General features: G+C 40.0%; 1 protein-coding gene across 1 annotated transcript; it reads left to right on the top strand.

Moving 5' to 3' along the window:
• The first annotated feature begins 284 nt into the window (after nt 1-284).
• Nucleotides 285-2968, top strand: LOC101141047 (putative protein FAM47C). The gene has a single exon (XM_019019059.3). The coding sequence runs from the start codon at nt 285-287 to the stop codon at nt 2889-2891; it is 2607 nt and encodes an 868-aa protein (XP_018874604.2). The 3' UTR covers nt 2892-2968.
• The last annotated feature ends 15782 nt before the right edge of the window (nt 2969-18750 follow it).

Consider the following 18750-nt stretch of genomic DNA (forward strand, 5'->3'; position numbering starts at 1 on the left):
ATGGGGAAAAAATCAACAGAAACTTCAACCAAGGAGAGATAAGGATGGCAAATAAGCAAATATAGAGATGTTCAATACCAGTAGTCATTAGGAAACGCAAATGAAACCCAGAATGAGATTCTACTACACACCTGTTAGAATCCCGGCTGCGCAGGTGGCGTCAGCGCTGCTCCGCCTCCAGGAAGGAACCTGGGCTGCGCGTGGCTGGCGGTCTCCTAGCGACTAGAGCGGCAGGGATCAGGAACCGCGGAAACTGGAGAGGTGGCACCCCAGCGAGGGCCACCATGGGGGACCAGAGGCTGCAGGACTGGCTGAGGTCCCCGGGCATGGACTCCAAGCCCTCGTACTGTAACAAACCGCCTTCCAAGTACTTCGCGAAGCGCAAGCACAGGCGCCTGAGGTTCCCGCCTGTGGACACCCAGAACTGGGTATTTGTGACGGAGGGCATGGACGACTTCCGCTACGGCTGTCCGTCTCCCGAAGATACGCTTGTTTGTCACCGTGACGAGTTTTTACTCCCCAAAATATCTCTCAGAGGTCCCCAAGCTGACCCCAAAAGCAGGAAGAAAAAGCTGTTCAAGAAAGCGGCCCTATTTTCCAAGCTCTCGCCAGCACAGCCAGCACGGAAGGCGTTCGTAGAGCAAGTGGAAGCCCAGCTAATGGCCAAGCATCCCTTGGCCATGTACTCCAATCTGGGAGAAGATATGCCTCCAGATCTCCTACTACAGGTACTGAAACCGCTGGACCCTGAGAGGAAGCTGGAGGACGCAGGCTCTTGTGAGGGCCGGGAGAAGACAACCGACGAACCCACGGAGCCTGGTAAATACCCCTGTGGGGAATTCTCCCCTCGGCCTCCCGAGACTCGGGTGTCCTGTCTCCGCCCGGAGCCTTCCAAGACTCCGGTGTCCAGTCTCCGCCCGGAGCCTCCAGAGACTGGAGTGTCCCATCTCCGCCCAGAGCCTCCCAAGACTCAGGTGTCCAGTCTCCACCTGGAGCCTCCCGAGACTGGAGTGTCACATCTCTACCCGGAGCCTTCTGGGACTGGAGTGTCTCATCTCTGCCCAGAGCCTCCCAAGACACGCGTATCTCATCTCCGCCCAGAGCCTTCTGAGACTGGAGTGTCCCATCTCCACCCAGAGCCTCCCAAGACTCGGGTGTCCAGTCTCCACCCAGAGCCTCCTGAGACTGGAGTGTCCCATCTCTGCCCGGAACCTCCAGAGACTCGCGTATCTCCTCTCCGCCAGGTGCCTCCCGAGGCTGGAGTGTCCCATCTCTGCCCGGAACCTCCCAAGACTTGCGTACCTCCTCTCCGCCCAGAGACCCCCAAGAATGGAGTGTCTCCTCTCTTCCCGGAGCCTCCCAAGACTCGCGTATCTAATCTCCGCTCGGAGCCTCCCAAGATTGGAGTGTCTCATCTCTGCCCGGAGCCTCCCAAGACTCGCGGATCTCATCTCGGCCCAGAGCCTTCTGAGACTGGAGTGTCCCATCTCCGCCCAGAGCCTCCCAAGACTCGGGTGTCCAGTCTCGACCTGGAGCCTCCTGAGACTGGAGTGTCCCATCTCTGCCCGGAGCCTCCAGAGAATGACGTATCTCATCTCCGCCCAGAGCCTCCCGACACTGGAGTGTCCCATCTCTGCCCAGAGCCCCCCAAGACACGCGTATCTCATCTCCGCCCAGAGCCTTCTGAGAATGGAGTGTCCCATCTCCGCCCAGAGCCTTCTGAGAATGGAGTGTCCCATCTCCGCCCAGAGCCTCCCAAGATTCGGGTGTCCAGTCTCCACCGGGAGCCTCCTGGGAGTCGCGTATCTCATCTCCGCCTGGAGCCTCCTGAGACTGGAGTGTCCCATCTCCGCCCAGAGCCTCCCAACACTCAGATGTACAGTCTCCACCCGGAGCCTCCCGATACTGGAGTGTCCCATCTCTGCCCAGAGCCTCCCAAGACTCGGGTGTCCAGTCTCCCCCCGGAGCCTCCCGAGACTGGAGTGTCCCATCTCTGCCCGGAGCCTCCAGAGACTCGCGTATCTCATCTCCGCCCAGAGCCTTCTGAGACTGGAGTGTCCCGTCTCCACCCAGAGCCTCCCAAGACTCGGGTGTCCAGTCTCCACCCGGAGCCTCCCAAGACTCGTCGAGTGTCCAGTCTCCACCCGGAGCCTCCCAAGACTCGTCGAGTGTCCAGTCTCCGCCTGGAGCCTCCCAAGACTCGTCGGGTGTCCAGTCTCTGCCCGGAGCCTACCAAGACCGGAGCGTCCCATCTAAAAGAACTGTTTCAGGAAGGTACATCAAGCACAATGGAGTGTGTTTCTGACTCTCTTCAACGTAGACACACATCGAGAAAACTCCGTGACTTCAAGTGGGCTGGAGACCTAGGAGTTGATGAAGAATCCATCAGCAGTCTGTTTGACTTTACCCCTGAGTGCAGAGCAACCTATCAAGACCAAAAGAATAAGAAGGCAAACGAGTGTTCCTCAGGGCTGAAGTACAGCATGGAGCTAGACGAAATGGATGAGGTCAAATTCTTCTCACAGGAAAAAGACTTGGACGGGAAAATCCAGACTGCACCAAATTCTCATAACGCACAGCATGTGAAGATGGGGTATGGAGCATGGTACCTCAAGCCTAAGTTGGGGAAAAAGCTAAGAAGTGATGAACCTTTGATTGACCCAAAGCTCGTACTTGAAAAGCCTGATGAACCCGACATTCTTGACGGTCTTTATGGACCAATCGCCTTTAAGGATTTCATTCTAAGCAAGGGCTATGAAATGCCTGGCATCATTCAAAGGCTGTTTGCCAGGAGGGGATGGACTTATGACTCTGTTAAGACTCCTATTCAACGTGCAATGCAAGTTTACAAGTACAAAGAAGACGTCACAGATGCATCGGAAGAAGATTAGATGGTTTTCAATTTACTACTTAATTGGGTATTTCTTGCTCTCATTTTAAACATCAGTCAGAATTTATGATGACTGGCCCCAGGAATGTACAACGTTGGCAACATCTGTAAATTCAATACCTAATGTTTATAAATATTTCTTAATGACCTGCTTTGGCTTCATTACTTCATATATTTTATCATTTATGTGATTAATATTCACATATACTTTTTTCACACTTTTGAAGCATTGTGAATATTACATCATCATTTCAATTATTTGTAAAAATACATACAACCAGAAACAAAAGCAGAATTAATCTTAGAAAGAGAAATGGGGTCGGGTGCGTTGACTCACACCTGTAATCCCTCCCGCCTTTGGGAGGCCCAGATGGGTGGATTGCTTGAGCCCAGGAGTTCAAGAGCAGCCTGGGCAACATGGTGAAACCTGGTCTCTACAAAAAAATGCAAAAATTAGCCAGGCATGGTGGCATGCACGTGTAGTTCCAGCTACCTGGGGGGCTGAGGTGGGAGGATGGCTTCATGCCACCACACTGCAGTCTGGGCGACAGAGCAAGACCCTGTCTCAAAAAACAAACAAACCAAATTTGCTGAGTGAAAGGAGAATTCTATAACTCTTCTTATATGAAAATTCTAATGAAATAATTATGACAATTATTTTATTACTATAGCCAAAATAATGTTAACACTTTTTAATAGTAAAATTGTTATCTTCCCCTTTGTGATTCCATCAACCCCCCCAAAACAAGTTTGAAAACTATTTATCAAAATCATAGTTGAAACTTGAGTTATGCCATTTTGTCATATCTCTCAATAGAATGTATGTATTTCACCATGTTCATAAACCTTCACAACAAAATACTATTACCAAATCATATAAACAAGTGCAGAATAGGAGGTAGCTTCAACTCCCTGGAAAATCTCATGTGCAAAATAGGATCTGTATGAGAAAAGCTACCAAGCAACATCAAATATCCTTACATATCTGTTCAAGTTCAAATAATTTTCATTTCATTCATAGCAATTTAAAATGCACTCATAAGTTTAAAATGATAAATCAAGCATCTGCTTTACCTTTCAAAAATAGCAGGTAAAGCTGTCTGATATAGGTAAATTTGTAGGTAAATATATTTGTAGCGTAGATCTGAAGTGCACTTTTTCTTTCAGTGACGAAAGTGTCCATCTGTAAATGGATGTATATGCATATATTTCATCCAACTAAGCAGTGATATATAGATCTGTGTATGTGCAAATTCTCGTTTCTAGTGAAGTTTGTCTGTGGGTATTGTGTTCCTGAAGAACCAAGTATTTTCTATGTTGTTTTCTAAGCCGAGGCCTAGAATTTCTCTTCAAATTCATCATCATAAACTTAGGTTCATCTCACCACTATCTCTTATTGTATTTCTGCAACGGTTTCCAACCTGTGTCTCTTCTCGAGTATATTTTTGCAAAATGCAAGCATGGCTTGTTAATTCTCCAGGCTCATCTAAACTTATCTAGGTACATAAACACTCACACACACATGCACACACACACACTCACATGCTCCTGCATTCCAGACTCCAGTTAATATTCCTTTTCTTACCTCTGTGTGTTTCTTGTGTCTTTGTACATAATCTTCTCTACTGTTAGGACTTCACTCAGGCCATGTAATCCTGTTTCAGTGCTTTCCCCATCGAGGTCAATTTCATGATTACATTTATTAAGATCTTATATCTGTAGACAAGGACCCTCATTTTCCAGTTGTCTTCCACTGAAGAACTTACATCAGTATCCTAGAGAAATGAGTCATTAATGCCTTCAAAATAAGGGAAAATCCCATACTTATTTATTACAACTTCTGAGAGGCCAATACCATGCCTTATGGCTCAGAGTTATCTGGTTTCTGAGGTTCTTCACTGAAGCCTTGGGCTTCATGCAGGAGCATTCAGTGTTCAGTTCCTTTCAGCAAGAGACAGACCTACTTTTTCACATTTGGTTATGTGACCTTGCACTTCATGGAGGATGTATCCTCATTTACACAATGGACACCATATCATCAAATTCAAATTCTGGTGAGACTTAATTACTTATTGGAGTGCCTAATGCCTCAGGCATCACAGAATTAATACAAAACCTGCATTTGTGGAAGAGAAGGAGGGAGTTGGTAAAGGAAGAAGGGTACTAAAAATATCACAACAGAAATACACTATACAAACATAACTTTTTGATGGTGTTTATCTGGTGATAGCCTTCACCTATATCACACACAATCTTAGCCATTGCTTAACATGAAAAAGTAGGGCTTGCTTTGGCTGCACATATACTAACATTAAGATGAAAAAGTGTAAATGCAAAATAAGAGCCACTGGTTATGGTTTCTATTGCTTCTTGGTAATGGCTACTTCCAGGAAAATAAACTTTCGTCACAGAAATTATGTGGGTTTCTCTACACTGTAATTACACACATTGGTATTAGTTGTCATACAGATATAAACAGAAACAATGTTTGATCTATTTGGATTTTTAATACCAGTTGGACTTCTGAAAACATCCTGACTTCAAATCCATAGGTTTTAGAAAGAGAGAGAATTCAAGAGAGCTTGATATGTAACTGTGCCTGTGTAGCCTAAAGCTATGAATGGTATATTCCATAAATACTGTAGTAATCAATGGTATTACAGCATCACATAGGTTTCACAAAAGCTTTGGAGAATTTGGCTGTAGGAATATGTGATTTAACAAAGATGAAGGGAATTATTTTCATTTCTGAGAGTCTGAATGAATGAGCAAGGCTTTTGGAGCTAGGCAAAAATGAGTTCACATCCCAGTGCTGCCATGTTCTTATCATATAGCTTTAGGCAGAGGCAGAACAGGCAGAGGGAAAATACAGAGGGTGGGCTGAAGGGGGAGGAAGCTAGGAGCCCTTCCTAGGGCTAGTGCACACTGGAATGTTTTCCTGGCCCCCAGTGACTCCTACAGAGGGGAAGAGTTTAACAGGCAAGGAGCTACCCACTCTCACTGTGGGCCTTTGGAATCTTAGCAAGAGGAGACCCTAGACCACCATGGACACTTGAGTTGTCAGGGAAAGCTACTTAGAGAAGTGGTAGCGGTAGAACTCCAGCCACAGGCAGAGCACAGAGGGTGTCCTGTGGGAGCAACTGTAGTGGAGCACTGTCAGAGATGTGCATCCCCCTAGGCTAGAATTGCTTGCACAGGATAATTTAGCCCTAGGGGAACCTTTGGACCTGAACTCTGCAGGGCAGTCTTACCCATGAGACAGGACTAGGCCAACCTGAGCACCTCTCAGTCTGCTGGCCTCCTGCAGGGCCCCAGCCTGGCCACAGCTGCTTGCAGCACAGCTGCTAGGTGCCTCTTGGAGCCCACATTATAGCTGGTGGACCACACCTGACTGGCAGAGTGCTCCAGCCAAGTGGCCTCTGAAAACACATAACAGCTCGTTTGCACCCATGGCCACCCTCCACATCACTATGCTGGTGCATATATGCCCAGGCAGACCTAGCCTTCTCTTCCCCACCAGCACAATGGTACACCTGCACCCTGCCTTGCCACTGCTGCTGGAGTGAGTGCACCTCCTCCCCCCACCCCCAACCCCACCACACCACCATTGTCTTCAGAACATTGGTGGGCACAGAGCCCCCCAGCCCCCACTGTCAGCACGCTGCCCATGAACCTGGGCCACCAGAGCAAAACTAGGCATGGAAAACAGTAGACTAGCCCCTAGCCTTGAGCGGCTGCTGCTGCCAGCGTGAACGTGCACAGAGGGTGCACACAGTCCTGCACCAACCAATGCCCCCACCTCCATGCTATAACCACCAGCTGCAGGGACATGCACACAGTCCCAGTGGGGGCTCCTCACCCCCACCAAGCCATACTGCCACCACTGCTGCTGCAAATACTCACGTCAAGCCTAGCACCCCGGCCATGGAAATAAAAAGGATTATAAGAGACTACTAAGAATAATTGTATACCAACAAATTGGAAAACCTGGAAGAAATGGATAAATTCTTATAAACGTATAACCTACTAAAACTGAATCATGAAAAAAATAGAAAATCTGAACAGATTCATAACTAGTAAAGACATTGAATCAGTAATCAAAAACCTCCCAACAGGCTGGGCGTGGTGGCTGACGCCTGTAATCTCAGCACTTTGGGAGGCCGAGGCGAGTGGATCACTTGAGGTCAGGAGTTCCAGACCAGCCTGGCCAACATGGTGAAACCTCCTCTCTACTAAAAATACACAAATTAGCTGGGCCTGGTGGTGGGCACCTGTAATCCCAGCTACTCTGGAGGCTGAGGCAGGAGAATCCCTTGAACCCAGGAAGCGGAAGTTGCAGTGACCTGAGAACGAGCCACTGCACTCCAGCCTGGGTGACAGAGCAATACTCCATCTCAAAAAGCAACAACAAAAAACCTCCCAACAAAGTAAAGCTCAGGACCAGATGGCTTCATAGGGGAATTCTACCAAACATCTAAGGGAAGATTAAGGCCAATCTTTCTTGAAATCCTCCAAAAAAATTTAAAAGATGGAATACTTCCAAACTCATTTTATGAGGCCAGCATTATCTAACAGGAAAGCCAAAAAAAAAAAGACACTACAAGAAAAGAAAACTATGGGCCAATATTCTTGAATATAGATGCAAAAATCCTCAAAAAATAATAGCAAACTGAATTTAACACATTGAAAGGATTATATACCACAAATAAGTGATATTTATCCCTAGGATGTAAGGATGGCTCAACACACGCAAATCAATAATGTAACACATTAACAGAACAAAGAATAAAAATTACATGATTGTCTTAATAGATTCAAAAAACTATTTTTAAAAATTCAATTTTATTATAATAAAGGCATTCAACAAACCTAGAATACAAGGAAATTCCCTCAACATAATAAAGGCTGTATATGAAAAGTCCACAGCAAATATCATACTCAGTGGTGACAAACTGAAACTTTTCCTCTAAGACCAGGAACAAGCAAAGACGCACACCCTTGCCACTATTATTCAACATATTTATCAGAGCAGTTAGGCAAGACAGAGAAATAAAAGCGCCTAAGTTGGAAAGGAAGAAGTTAAATTGTCCCTATTTGCAGATGACATGATCTTATATATAGAAAGCCTTAAAGATGTAACCAAAATAATAATAATAAGAAGAAGAAGAACAAATAAATGAATTTAGTAAAGTTACAGGTAAGGAAATCAATATACAAAATTTAGTTGTGTTTTTATACACTAACAATGAGCCGTCTGAAATGAATTAAGAAAATAATCTCATTTATAATAGTATCAGAAAGAACAAATTCTTAGAAATACTTAACCAAAGAGGTGAATGACATGTACTTTGAAAACCATATGCTGTGGTTTGTATGTAGTTTGTCTCCACGAAAATTGATGTTGAAATTTAATTGCCAGTGTAATGGTATTGGGAGGTAGTAACTTTAAAAGGTGATTAGGTAATGGCTTTCTCACAGGAGTGAGTTCTTGGTCTTGTGAGACTGATTTCATTATCATGAGAGTAGGTTGTTATAAAGTAAGGCTGCCTCTCATGTTTGGCCTCTTTGCATGTGCCTGCTTCCCCTTCCAATTCTCTGCCATGTTATGACACACAAAGCCCTCACCAGAAGTTGGCCACATACAGCCACCTGATCTTGGACCTCCCATCCTCTACAATTGTGAGCTAAATAAACCTCTTTACTTTATAAATTACCCAGGTATTCTGTTGTAGCAACAGAAAACAGACTAAGACAACATATAACATTGATTAAATAAATTAAAGAAGCCATGAATAAATGGAAAGGCATCTCATGTTCATGGATAGGAAAAACATTTTTAAAATGTCCAATAACTCAAAGCAATCTGTAATTCAATGCAATCCCTATCAAAATCCTTATGATATTTTTTACAGAAATAGAAAAAAATCCTAATATTCATATAGAACCACCAAGAACTCTGAACAGCAACATGAAAGAACATTATTTCTCTTTGTTCTTCAGAAAAACAGAAGAAAACTAAAGGTTTCATGTTTCCTAATTTAAAAATATATTACAAAGCTACAGTAATAAAAAAAACAGTATGGTACTGGCATAAAGACAGACATATAAACCAATGAAACAGACTAGAAATCCAGAAATAAACCTGCCCATATATGATCAACTACGAAGAATAAACAATGCAAAAAGGGTACTCTCTTCAATTAAGGTGGTGGGAATACTGTATAGCCACATGCAAAAGAATGATCAGATCCTTGTCTTGCACCATATACAAAAATAAACTGAAGATAGAATAAGGACTTAAATGTGAGACCTGAAACTCTAAAACTCCTAGAAGAAAACATAGAGGGAAAGCTTTATAACTTTTGCCATGACAATTATTTCTTGGAATTCTCACTTTGTGAGATTTAGTGGAAGTCAGACCTCACTTCCTTTTACATAATTGAAAATGCCACATTCAGATTTTTCACAACATTCCTTGCAGCTAGGATGTGAGTACATGACAACATTCTGCCAATCAGATGCTCTTGTCAGTACTATCAGGCTTTGAATTGAAGCTAACCATGTCAAATATCTGTGACTATGGAGATTCACCTTGGGTGGAAAGTTTGGCTGTCTCAAGATCGAATTCCCAGGGAAGCAGAGACAGGGTCTTAGTGGCAGCATGAAATGTCCCATGCTGTGGTAGTTCTGACACAAACTGTATCATCTATTACATAGTGATGGTGGCAACTGAGTCCTCAATAGGCTTTTATGTGGGGTGATTTAGAGCAACATTCCTGCCCCTCAGCCTCTGCCCAGCTTTCCAGCCCTCCCAGAGTTTCAGTGAGCTACACAATTTTCTTTTAATAAATTCCTTTTCTGTTTAAATCAGCAAAAGTTATTTTCAGACTGATATAACCTCTGATCTTTGTAAGTGTCCAGGGTTTCTCTTTTTTCCTGATCTTCGTTGTTCTAACTTTTTCAGTTTGAAATTAATTTTCTTCAATGAAAAAATAAAGATAAAAGAAATGGAATAGTTTTGCCTTCCTTCTATCAACTGTTATGAAACAACCAATACTCCTGTAACTTTTTGTCTCTTCTTTCTCAGAGAATAAAAGAAAGGAATTGTGTCTTCTTTTTGCATGCTTACGTAATAATCCTAAACTCTCCCTGCCTTTCTGATGCCATTTTGGGGCTTCATGCCATTCTTCCAATTCATATTTGGTTAGTTGCCTCCATCTCATCTTTGTGTTTTTAAGGTCTTTGTCTTTCAGCAAATTCTCTCTGCAACTTCAATGAACTCTTCAGCTGCCTCTGTATTAGGCAGGAACTCAACTCGCCCTGAATTTCTCCAAAAGAGAACTGATGGGTTGAAACCAAGAGATCCTGGCATGGCTTACACTAAGCGCTAAAATAATGATGTGAAATTTTTCTCCCTTTCTCCTGCCTCCTCTTCCTCCTTGTCCTCTCCTCACCCCAGGTTGGATTCATTTTGAGGCAGGCTTTTTCTACAGTTTAGCAATCTTCATAGAAAAAGAGTGTTTCTCTGTGGACACATAAAGGGGAACCACAGACACTGGGGCGGTGGACAGTGGGAGGAGGGAGAGGATCAGGAAAAATAACTGATGGGTACAAGGCTTAATACCTGGGTGACAAAATAATTTGTACAACAAACCCCCATGACATGTGTTTACCTATATAACAAACCTGCACATGTGCCTCGAACTTAAAATAAAAGTTAGATTTAATAAATAAATAAAATGAAGAAAAGGAGTGTTTCTCTCAAGATTTTGACTCTCTTTGGCCTAGTTTTGGTCACATGCCCATTCCAGAATGAACCTGGTTGGCCAAGCTTTGGTCACATGCTTATGCCTGGGAACATGTTATGAGAGTGGGAAAGAAGTGATTCCCCAATGAAAATTAGGGTGTTGATGCCAAAGCAAAGGCTGTGGGCTGCTGGGCAAGCAAAATCTTCCCAGTTTGTCTGAGTGTTTCACCCCCACACTTACAAAGTAACTGTCAAAGAGTTTATTCTTGTCTGTGAGAATTTTGAAATAACTGCTTCCCAAACATGAGCCCAGACTTATCCAGGATCTACGTCAGACAATGTGTATGACAACAATGTACTACTCTTCCTATTCCTAACACTTCTGAATCACCACCATCACTACCCAGTTTTTCCTTGTGGTTAATATTAAGTCAACATCAGTGGTTCCCATTACTCTTACTTTCCATTGACAGATAATACATTTATTTGGGGTAGACAACAATGTATCAGGTAATCTGTCTTTAGTACAATGAGATTTCTGCAAGTGCCCAGTGGCTGAAACCCTCCATCAGCACTGAACCAGTTTTGCTGTAATGCTAAGCTAATTGGAAAGCATTACAGGTAAAAACACCTCAAAGTTCTCAGTCTCCTCCAAGTTTTACTTATCCTTTTCCACCAAGAAGGAAGATTCGACAAAAAATTTATTTCCGGTTTTTCCATACACTGGTATGTGACCTTAAGCAAGTCTTCTCTATTTTTTAGCATCTCAGATTTTAAATCTATTTTAGAAGTTGGTTGTAAGCTAAAGTGTGGTAAAAATATAATAAAATAATTTTAAAAATAAGAGATTATAAGGTCTTAGCTATACTTATTAAACTGTTTTAGTTTGAAATTCAAATCAAGCAAATTTGGACAATTTATTGGCTCACAAAATCAAGGGAATGACAGGGAAATAGCTAAGCAGAAAAGACAACTGGAATTAGGAACTTGAGTGTTGTTAGAACAGTCTCATTCTGCTTGTATTCCTCTAAGCCTAGGGGAATATGGCTGCCTCACAATTCACAATGTTGTCCATCAAAGGGAAACTGAGACATACTCCACTAATTCAATTTAATAAGCTCCTACTACATAACCGTCGTTATTCAAGGTGATACACATACATCAGAGAGCAAAACAAAGTTCCGGATCCTCACGTAGCACCCCATCCAGTGGCCATAAATTTAAAATTCTAAGGAAGAACTCTCATTAGCTCTGTTTGAGTCATAGGCTTACTCCTGGGCCAATCAGTGATGGTCAAGTGGAGCTTGATAAATGGAATGGTCTTATCTCTAGAAATTTGGATTCAAAGAATGGATCCTGAGAATTTTGTTTTTAACAAGCCCTCCCAAGTGATTCTGATTTAGGTAATTATTGAAAGAAACAGAAAAACACTTTTCTCTTGCACAAAGGCACCATCATTTTTTGGCCTTATCTTAGAAAGTCACATTTCTGTCTACATACCCTGATGCTAGTAGCATGCTATCCTCCAGTAATACTTTCTCGTACCTTTGTATTAAGAGCCAACCATGACGATGAATGAAGAACTATACAGTGAAAATAGCAACAACCACATTGAAACAATCGTGGACTTTTATAAAGAGCTGGCCTGAGGCAGCAACTCAGGCATGGGGAAGCTCATGGAAAAAATGACTTTTCTTTAACACGTGTGACAAGTGATAAAAAAAATACTTTAGGTCTTTAGAATTTCTGCAACAGCTTTTTCTTTTGGTCATGCTACATGTTTATGGAAGCCTAATTTGCATGGGAATTGGTTGAAGGTGGAGATCAGTTTAGTCTTATAGGATGACTTCTGAAATTCAATGTCCAAGTGCTTGATGGGGAGAATATTCCAAGGCATTGTAGGCAAATGAGTCAAAGCAAACATACTCAGGAAGGGCCACTTTCCCTCTCCAGGGGTATGTCCCTGCTAGGCGATAGAAAAAAGGTGCATTTTGCTTGTCAGCCAGGTTGCTAATTTCATTTGCATGCTATGAGAGTTTTGCATGTCTGTAGCCCAAATGTGGCTGAACTGAAAATATGTTAGGGAAACAGAATTCATGAAAGGAAATTGAGTAAGACTGGTTTGGATGGCAAAGAAAAGAGATTTGATGAAATCTCTTGTCTCCTTTTTCATTTCTAATTATGGCTTTTTGAAAAAATCTGTCAGATTACATTTGAATAATTTTAGTAGGCATTAATCACAAAATAGTCCAAAAGACAGAATTTGCAGTAGTACAATTATTTTCACCATTTCTTACCTTAAACTGCTTTTTGTGATGAATTCATTTCAAAGAAAATTTCACTTGGTTTTAAGTCATAAGACTTTTAAATATTTGTTCTGTCTTCCCAGAAAAATAATCGTTCAACAATATATGGTTTAAGTTCTTCAGATATCACATTTGACTTAATTAATGCATATGTCTATAAAATGAATGTGTATTCTATCCTATTTGAGAAAACACAACATCTTTGAGCACTTACTCTGTATGGGAGTCTGTGAGGCCTTGGATCAGGGAGAGGGCAGAGAAAAGGGGCACAATGGGAATAAATCAGTTCCCATTCATAAGGACCCTTTAACACAATGGAAAATACAGATGTATAAAAACATAAATGAGTAATTGATAAATGCAAAATAAAAAAGTATTAAAGAATGCTGAGTGTGTAAAACTCTGTGTATGTATTTTTATATATTTATGCAGAAATATAGCATTAAAAGTGCTTTCAGTCATGATTCTCAGAAACAGACCCTGAGAAGATGATTGGCATGCAACTGATTTATTAATGATATTCCTGAAGGGCTTGGGGGACTGCTAATGGGAATGAGAGAAGCAAAAAGGAAAAGATAAAATGACAAGTCAAAGTACCATTTTAGATCCAGTCTCACAGAGGGTAGCTTCAACATGTTATCAGGAGTAAACGCTGGAGTGTAAGTTACCCTTCAGAGTTGTCCGAATCTGAATCAAAGAAGCTATGATTTCATCCTTCCACATCTACAATCACTGAAAAGCAGTTCCTTTAGCCTGAGTTGCATTTTCTTCCTGAAGAAAAGCTCCAGATGTTGGCCTGGTTGTTGAAAGCACACCAAAGTGAGGAAGGGCTACGAAAACTCCTAAAAAGTGATACTTGTGCCCTCTACAGCAAATGTGGAATATTTTGCCTAATTGCAAAATATACATTATCTCTTTTTGTAAGTCATTATCATACCATGATATTTCCACTTAATCCTGCTAAGGAAAATACTTTCATATTTTCATGCCCTATTGTAGGCATTTAAAACATATAATGCCTTAGAGTAGATATTTTAAATGATTTACTGTTGAAGTAATAAGTTAATGAAAAAGTTAATGCATAAAAAGGTAAAAGTCCTATTCTGGTAATATGAAATTTTCCTTGGAAGCCATATAGATGAAATAAGAGACTATAGTTCAGGAATTTACAGAATGCATTATTTAAAATTTTTCCTTTAAACAGTAACTGTCTCATAAAAAATGCATCTCATAACTATCATTTTCAAAACCAGATGCTTTCTGGTGGTTTTCTATTTTGCCTGACTAGAAACTATGCCATGTACATGGCAAATCTCCATGCGGGGAGATGATTTTTGGTTTCAATTATTGATCCATTTTATACATATTTATGGAGGGCTTAGGAGTCCTAGATGTTCAAGGACATCTGGTCCCTCTTCTGAAGGAGCGCCCAGAGTAGGAGGGGCTACAGCACCCACAGCATATTAATTCTAATCAGAGGAGGTGGCATACAGGATGGACCCTCACCTGAGGGCACTTAGGGTGAGCTGCACAGGGTCAGTATTTGAATGCTAAATTTGCATTTTCTAGGTGACGAAGGAGGGACAAAGACATTCCAGCTGAGACATTTTCCCATTTGAAGGCAGAAATAACAATAGCTAGCTAATATTTATTGAGGGCTCTCTTTGTGCCCAGCACTGTGTAATATGAATCAACATAGATTTGTGAAAGACCATGGGATTTTGCAGCAATGTGACTAAAGTAAGTAGAATCTGATTGTGAAGGGTCTCATGGAATGAGGTTCATAAATGGTGGCAGAGTAATCAATATTATTAATGAACTGATTTCCTGGGGTAATGAGGAACTCCTAACACGAAACGGAATCATCCCTTGCCTTTGGGAGATCATTACATCTCCTTTGGGAGATGCAAACATGCATCTACTTTGGACACAAAAGACTATTCACACCCATGGCCTTAGAATCAGAAACCATTAAACATGAATGCTCATGATTATCTGCCTCAAACACAGCAAAACAGAGGTTGGAACAAAGGTAACACTCATGACCTTGATCTTATTAACCCCAATGATTCATTTGAGCACTCTGGAATAACGCTTCTCAACCTTTAACATGCATGGAGATCATCTGCAAATGTTGTTTAAATGCAGATTCTGATTTATGAGGGGGCCTAAGATTTTGTACTTCTGACACGTTTCTGAGCGATGCTGATGCTTCCAGTCCATGGACCACACTTTGAGTAATAAAACTCTAGTTCACTGGTTCTCAGTAAAGGATGCACATTTGAACCACCTGGGAAGCTTTACAAACTACTGAGGCCTGGATTCCACCCACATAAATTCTGATTAACATGTCAGCGGTGTGTTCTGAACATTGGAAGTTGTTGAAATTTCCCAGGTGATTCTAATAAGCAACAAAGAGTGAGAACCACTATAGTTAGTTATAAATGCACAGGTAAACTATCAAGGGTATATTTGACATGTCGATAAAGCACCATTGAGAGGAGAAATTATTTTATTGAAAAGATGATTTTGGAAAATGGAAAGAGTATCACTTCTGATTGGAATAGAATACTTAACAAAGTTAAACAAAATTACCAAGACATGCAAATGATGTTTCATATTGCAATGGTCAATCATTCAGACTTTCTATTAATAACTTGGCAATTAGGATTGAAAGTGTGTCCTTTAAAGTTTTACATATATCATAATATCAAAATCTTAGTAAAAATATTTTTTCTATTTAAAAATGTAATGTGTGCTCATCATAGAACATTTGAGAAATAAATCTCATAATTTCAATTACTAGAGAAATGTAATATTTTCATATATTTTCTTTCATAATATTTCATGCATTTTCAAAGGGTGTGTTGTTTTACAAAACTGAAAATGCTGTACTTTTTATTAAAACTATCTTAAAAGTATAATTTGTAATGGCTACTGTTGTGTATCTAGTATTTAATTATTTTTGTAAATCAATGTGGGACATATTATTCTTTTCTTTGGTAGAGTGGCTCATCATTGTACCTGTTACAGCAGAACATGAATAATTCAGTTAAATAAATTTTAATGGACTGCCATTCTCTGTCATTTCTAAAGCAAATATCTATAGTGAGACCTCAATATGAAAATTATATGGCTATAAATAGTAGCAAAACTGAGCTGCAACACAGAATTATTTTTGTTAGCGGGTTGGGCTTTACTTTCCCTAGGCACAAATGGGGCTTAGACTAAAAGTACACATAGCGATGCCTTATCTTGCTTGGTTATTCAAACATCTACTTGCTAATTTGGATGCTGGAACTGCTGCTAAAGAGATATATAGAAATTGCTCAAGACCTGACAAATATTTAAAATAGCTCAAACCAAACTATGGGAATAGTCTTTGGCAGAAAGGTGTAATCAGATTTGCTCTAAGATGTCTGAAGGAGGAGTCTTTCTTATCGTTAGCAGTAATTGAACAGTAACTCTCCTTATTTAGTTTGATGGGGTGCTAGAGATGGATTTTAAAAAATTACCCAGGCTAGCAGTTGGTAGCTTTATCACTTCATTAAAACTCCCCAAATACTTCATGTACATAATCAATGATGAGACTTTGAAAATGGTTTTATAATTATTCCTTTACTATTTTTAGTTGGATAATTTTAAGACTGTATTCTTATTAGATCTTATGTATCTTCCCATTCTAGAGGTTGTTATAATCCTAAATTTTGTGTTTATTATTTCCATTTATGTCTTTATACTTTATGTATACACGTAAAATTTATACATACATATTTATTTTGCACGTTGATAAACTATTTATAAACAGTATCATACTGTGTGTACCCTTTATAACTTGCTTTTTGATCAATGTCGACTTTTTTGAGATCTATCTCTATTGACACAGATAGCTCCACTCCATTCATTTTCATTGCTGTATAGTATTTCATCATATAACCATACTATACCACAACATACTTATCCATTTTGCAGATGAATATTAAAGGTGTTTTTGTCTTTTTCCTACAAAAATAATGTTGTAAGAATCTACTCATTTCTATGTATAAGAGTTTCTTTAGGGATTATACGTAGGATGGGAAATGCTGGGTCATAAGATTGGCCCATCATACATTTTACTAGGTATTGCCAAATTTTAAGCCGAAAGCATTGAAGCAATTTACAATCTCTACCAAGAATAATAGAGAGGTTGAATTCCTTAATATCCTCACCAAGCCATGGTATTATCAAATATTTTATATTGTGTCAATTTGATGGATGTAAAATAGTATCTTGTAGTTGCTTTAATGTTCTTCTTCTATTTTATTGCATTACTACTCTGTGTATTAGTCAATTATTTTTCCTAGTCTATGAATTGATATCTTTTACCCATTTTTGATTGAGTTGTTAGTCTTTCTTCTGTTAACTTATAGTAGCTTTTAATATAGTCTGATAACTAATCCTGTCAGTTGTATGTTATAAAAATCTCTCACAGTCTGTGTCTTGTCTTGTCTTATTTTTGTGGTGTTCTTTGATAAATGGACATTTTGAATTTTAAGGTAGTTAAATTTATCAATTTAACTTTTATATCAATTTAATCATTACTGTTTGTACTTTTAAGAATTCCTTCCCTACTTTGAATCATAAAGAGAATCAGAAAATCATTCTCTTTTAGTTTCCTTCTAAAACTTTTACAGTTTTGCTTTTTCACATTTGGATCTTAAAATATACTAAAATTGTTTTTGGTATGTGGTGTGAAGTATGGATTCAGTATTTTTCTATGTTACTAAGCAATTGCCTGAATCATTTATTAAATTGTTTATCCTTTCCCTACCTAACTGCAACGTACTTTATAGGTGGATTATATACTTCCATCATAAGGTTCATAATGTCAGGGTTATTCTATTTTTCTTTTTCTTTTTTGCTTTTTGTGAGAATAGCAGACCCTGAAGATCACTGCTTGGATTCACTATATCATTAGGAGTCACGAGTTGGAAATATTCTAATTCTATCTTGCCTTCTTCATTTATTGCTGGAACGCTTCTAAAAACAGAATTCTTCTCATCAACTATTTGGTTACCTTGGCATACAGGCCATATAGGAAAGGCAGAATAAATGCTGGGTTCTTTCCCCTTATTACAAGCTCTCAAAAAAACATGTTGTTTTCCTGGTATAGATTTAAAAATATTTGATGTGTTTTAATTATTGTTGCTATTCTTACTGATGTCCTCTTTCTTTCTTTTAATTGTTTTTATTTTACAGCAAAGCTATATTTGCAGAGTATAAGGAGTCAAATAACTTCCCCATTTACCACATTCCAAAGGCAATAATTTTGTATTCTTTTAGCTAATTAGTTTGGTATCTTTAAATAACCTGATTATTACTTTCTTTATTTTCAGTTTTCAGCATTTTCTGCTGACTTCCACTTACTGAAGATGAGGATTTAGATCATTTCACCCTTCCAAACCTCCACCACACACACGCACCCATCACCTATCATCTTCATATAGTTACAGGATAATCATGATTAGTTCAATCTTAAGTGTTTTCACTGACTATGTAAATACTATTCACAAATAAGCCCCAAATAACAGTATGGTTATTTTTTCCATTTTTTGCACAACATTTTCTTTTACCTATAGTTAATAATTGCCATGATTTTTTGCTTGCTCAGTTTCCCACATTCTTAGTACAAACTCAATCTCCACCTCTATTAGTTGTCTAAATCTCTTCCTAACCCATTTAATGGATCAAGTGTTCTCTCCATTTCAACATCTTGAATAAGCTCTCTGAAGTCTTCAGGCTACCTCCAACCCAGTCTGCTGGTGTAT

Source organism: Gorilla gorilla, chromosome X (genome assembly GCF_029281585.2).
Source record: "Gorilla gorilla gorilla isolate KB3781 chromosome X, NHGRI_mGorGor1-v2.1_pri, whole genome shotgun sequence".
Classification (NCBI taxonomy): domain Eukaryota; kingdom Metazoa; phylum Chordata; class Mammalia; order Primates; family Hominidae; genus Gorilla; species Gorilla gorilla.

Excerpts from the sequence above, each read along its gene's own strand:
- LOC101141047 (XM_019019059.3), top strand. The coding sequence starts at position 285 with ATGGGGGACCAGAGGCTGCAGGACTGGCTGAGGTCCCCGGGCATGGAC.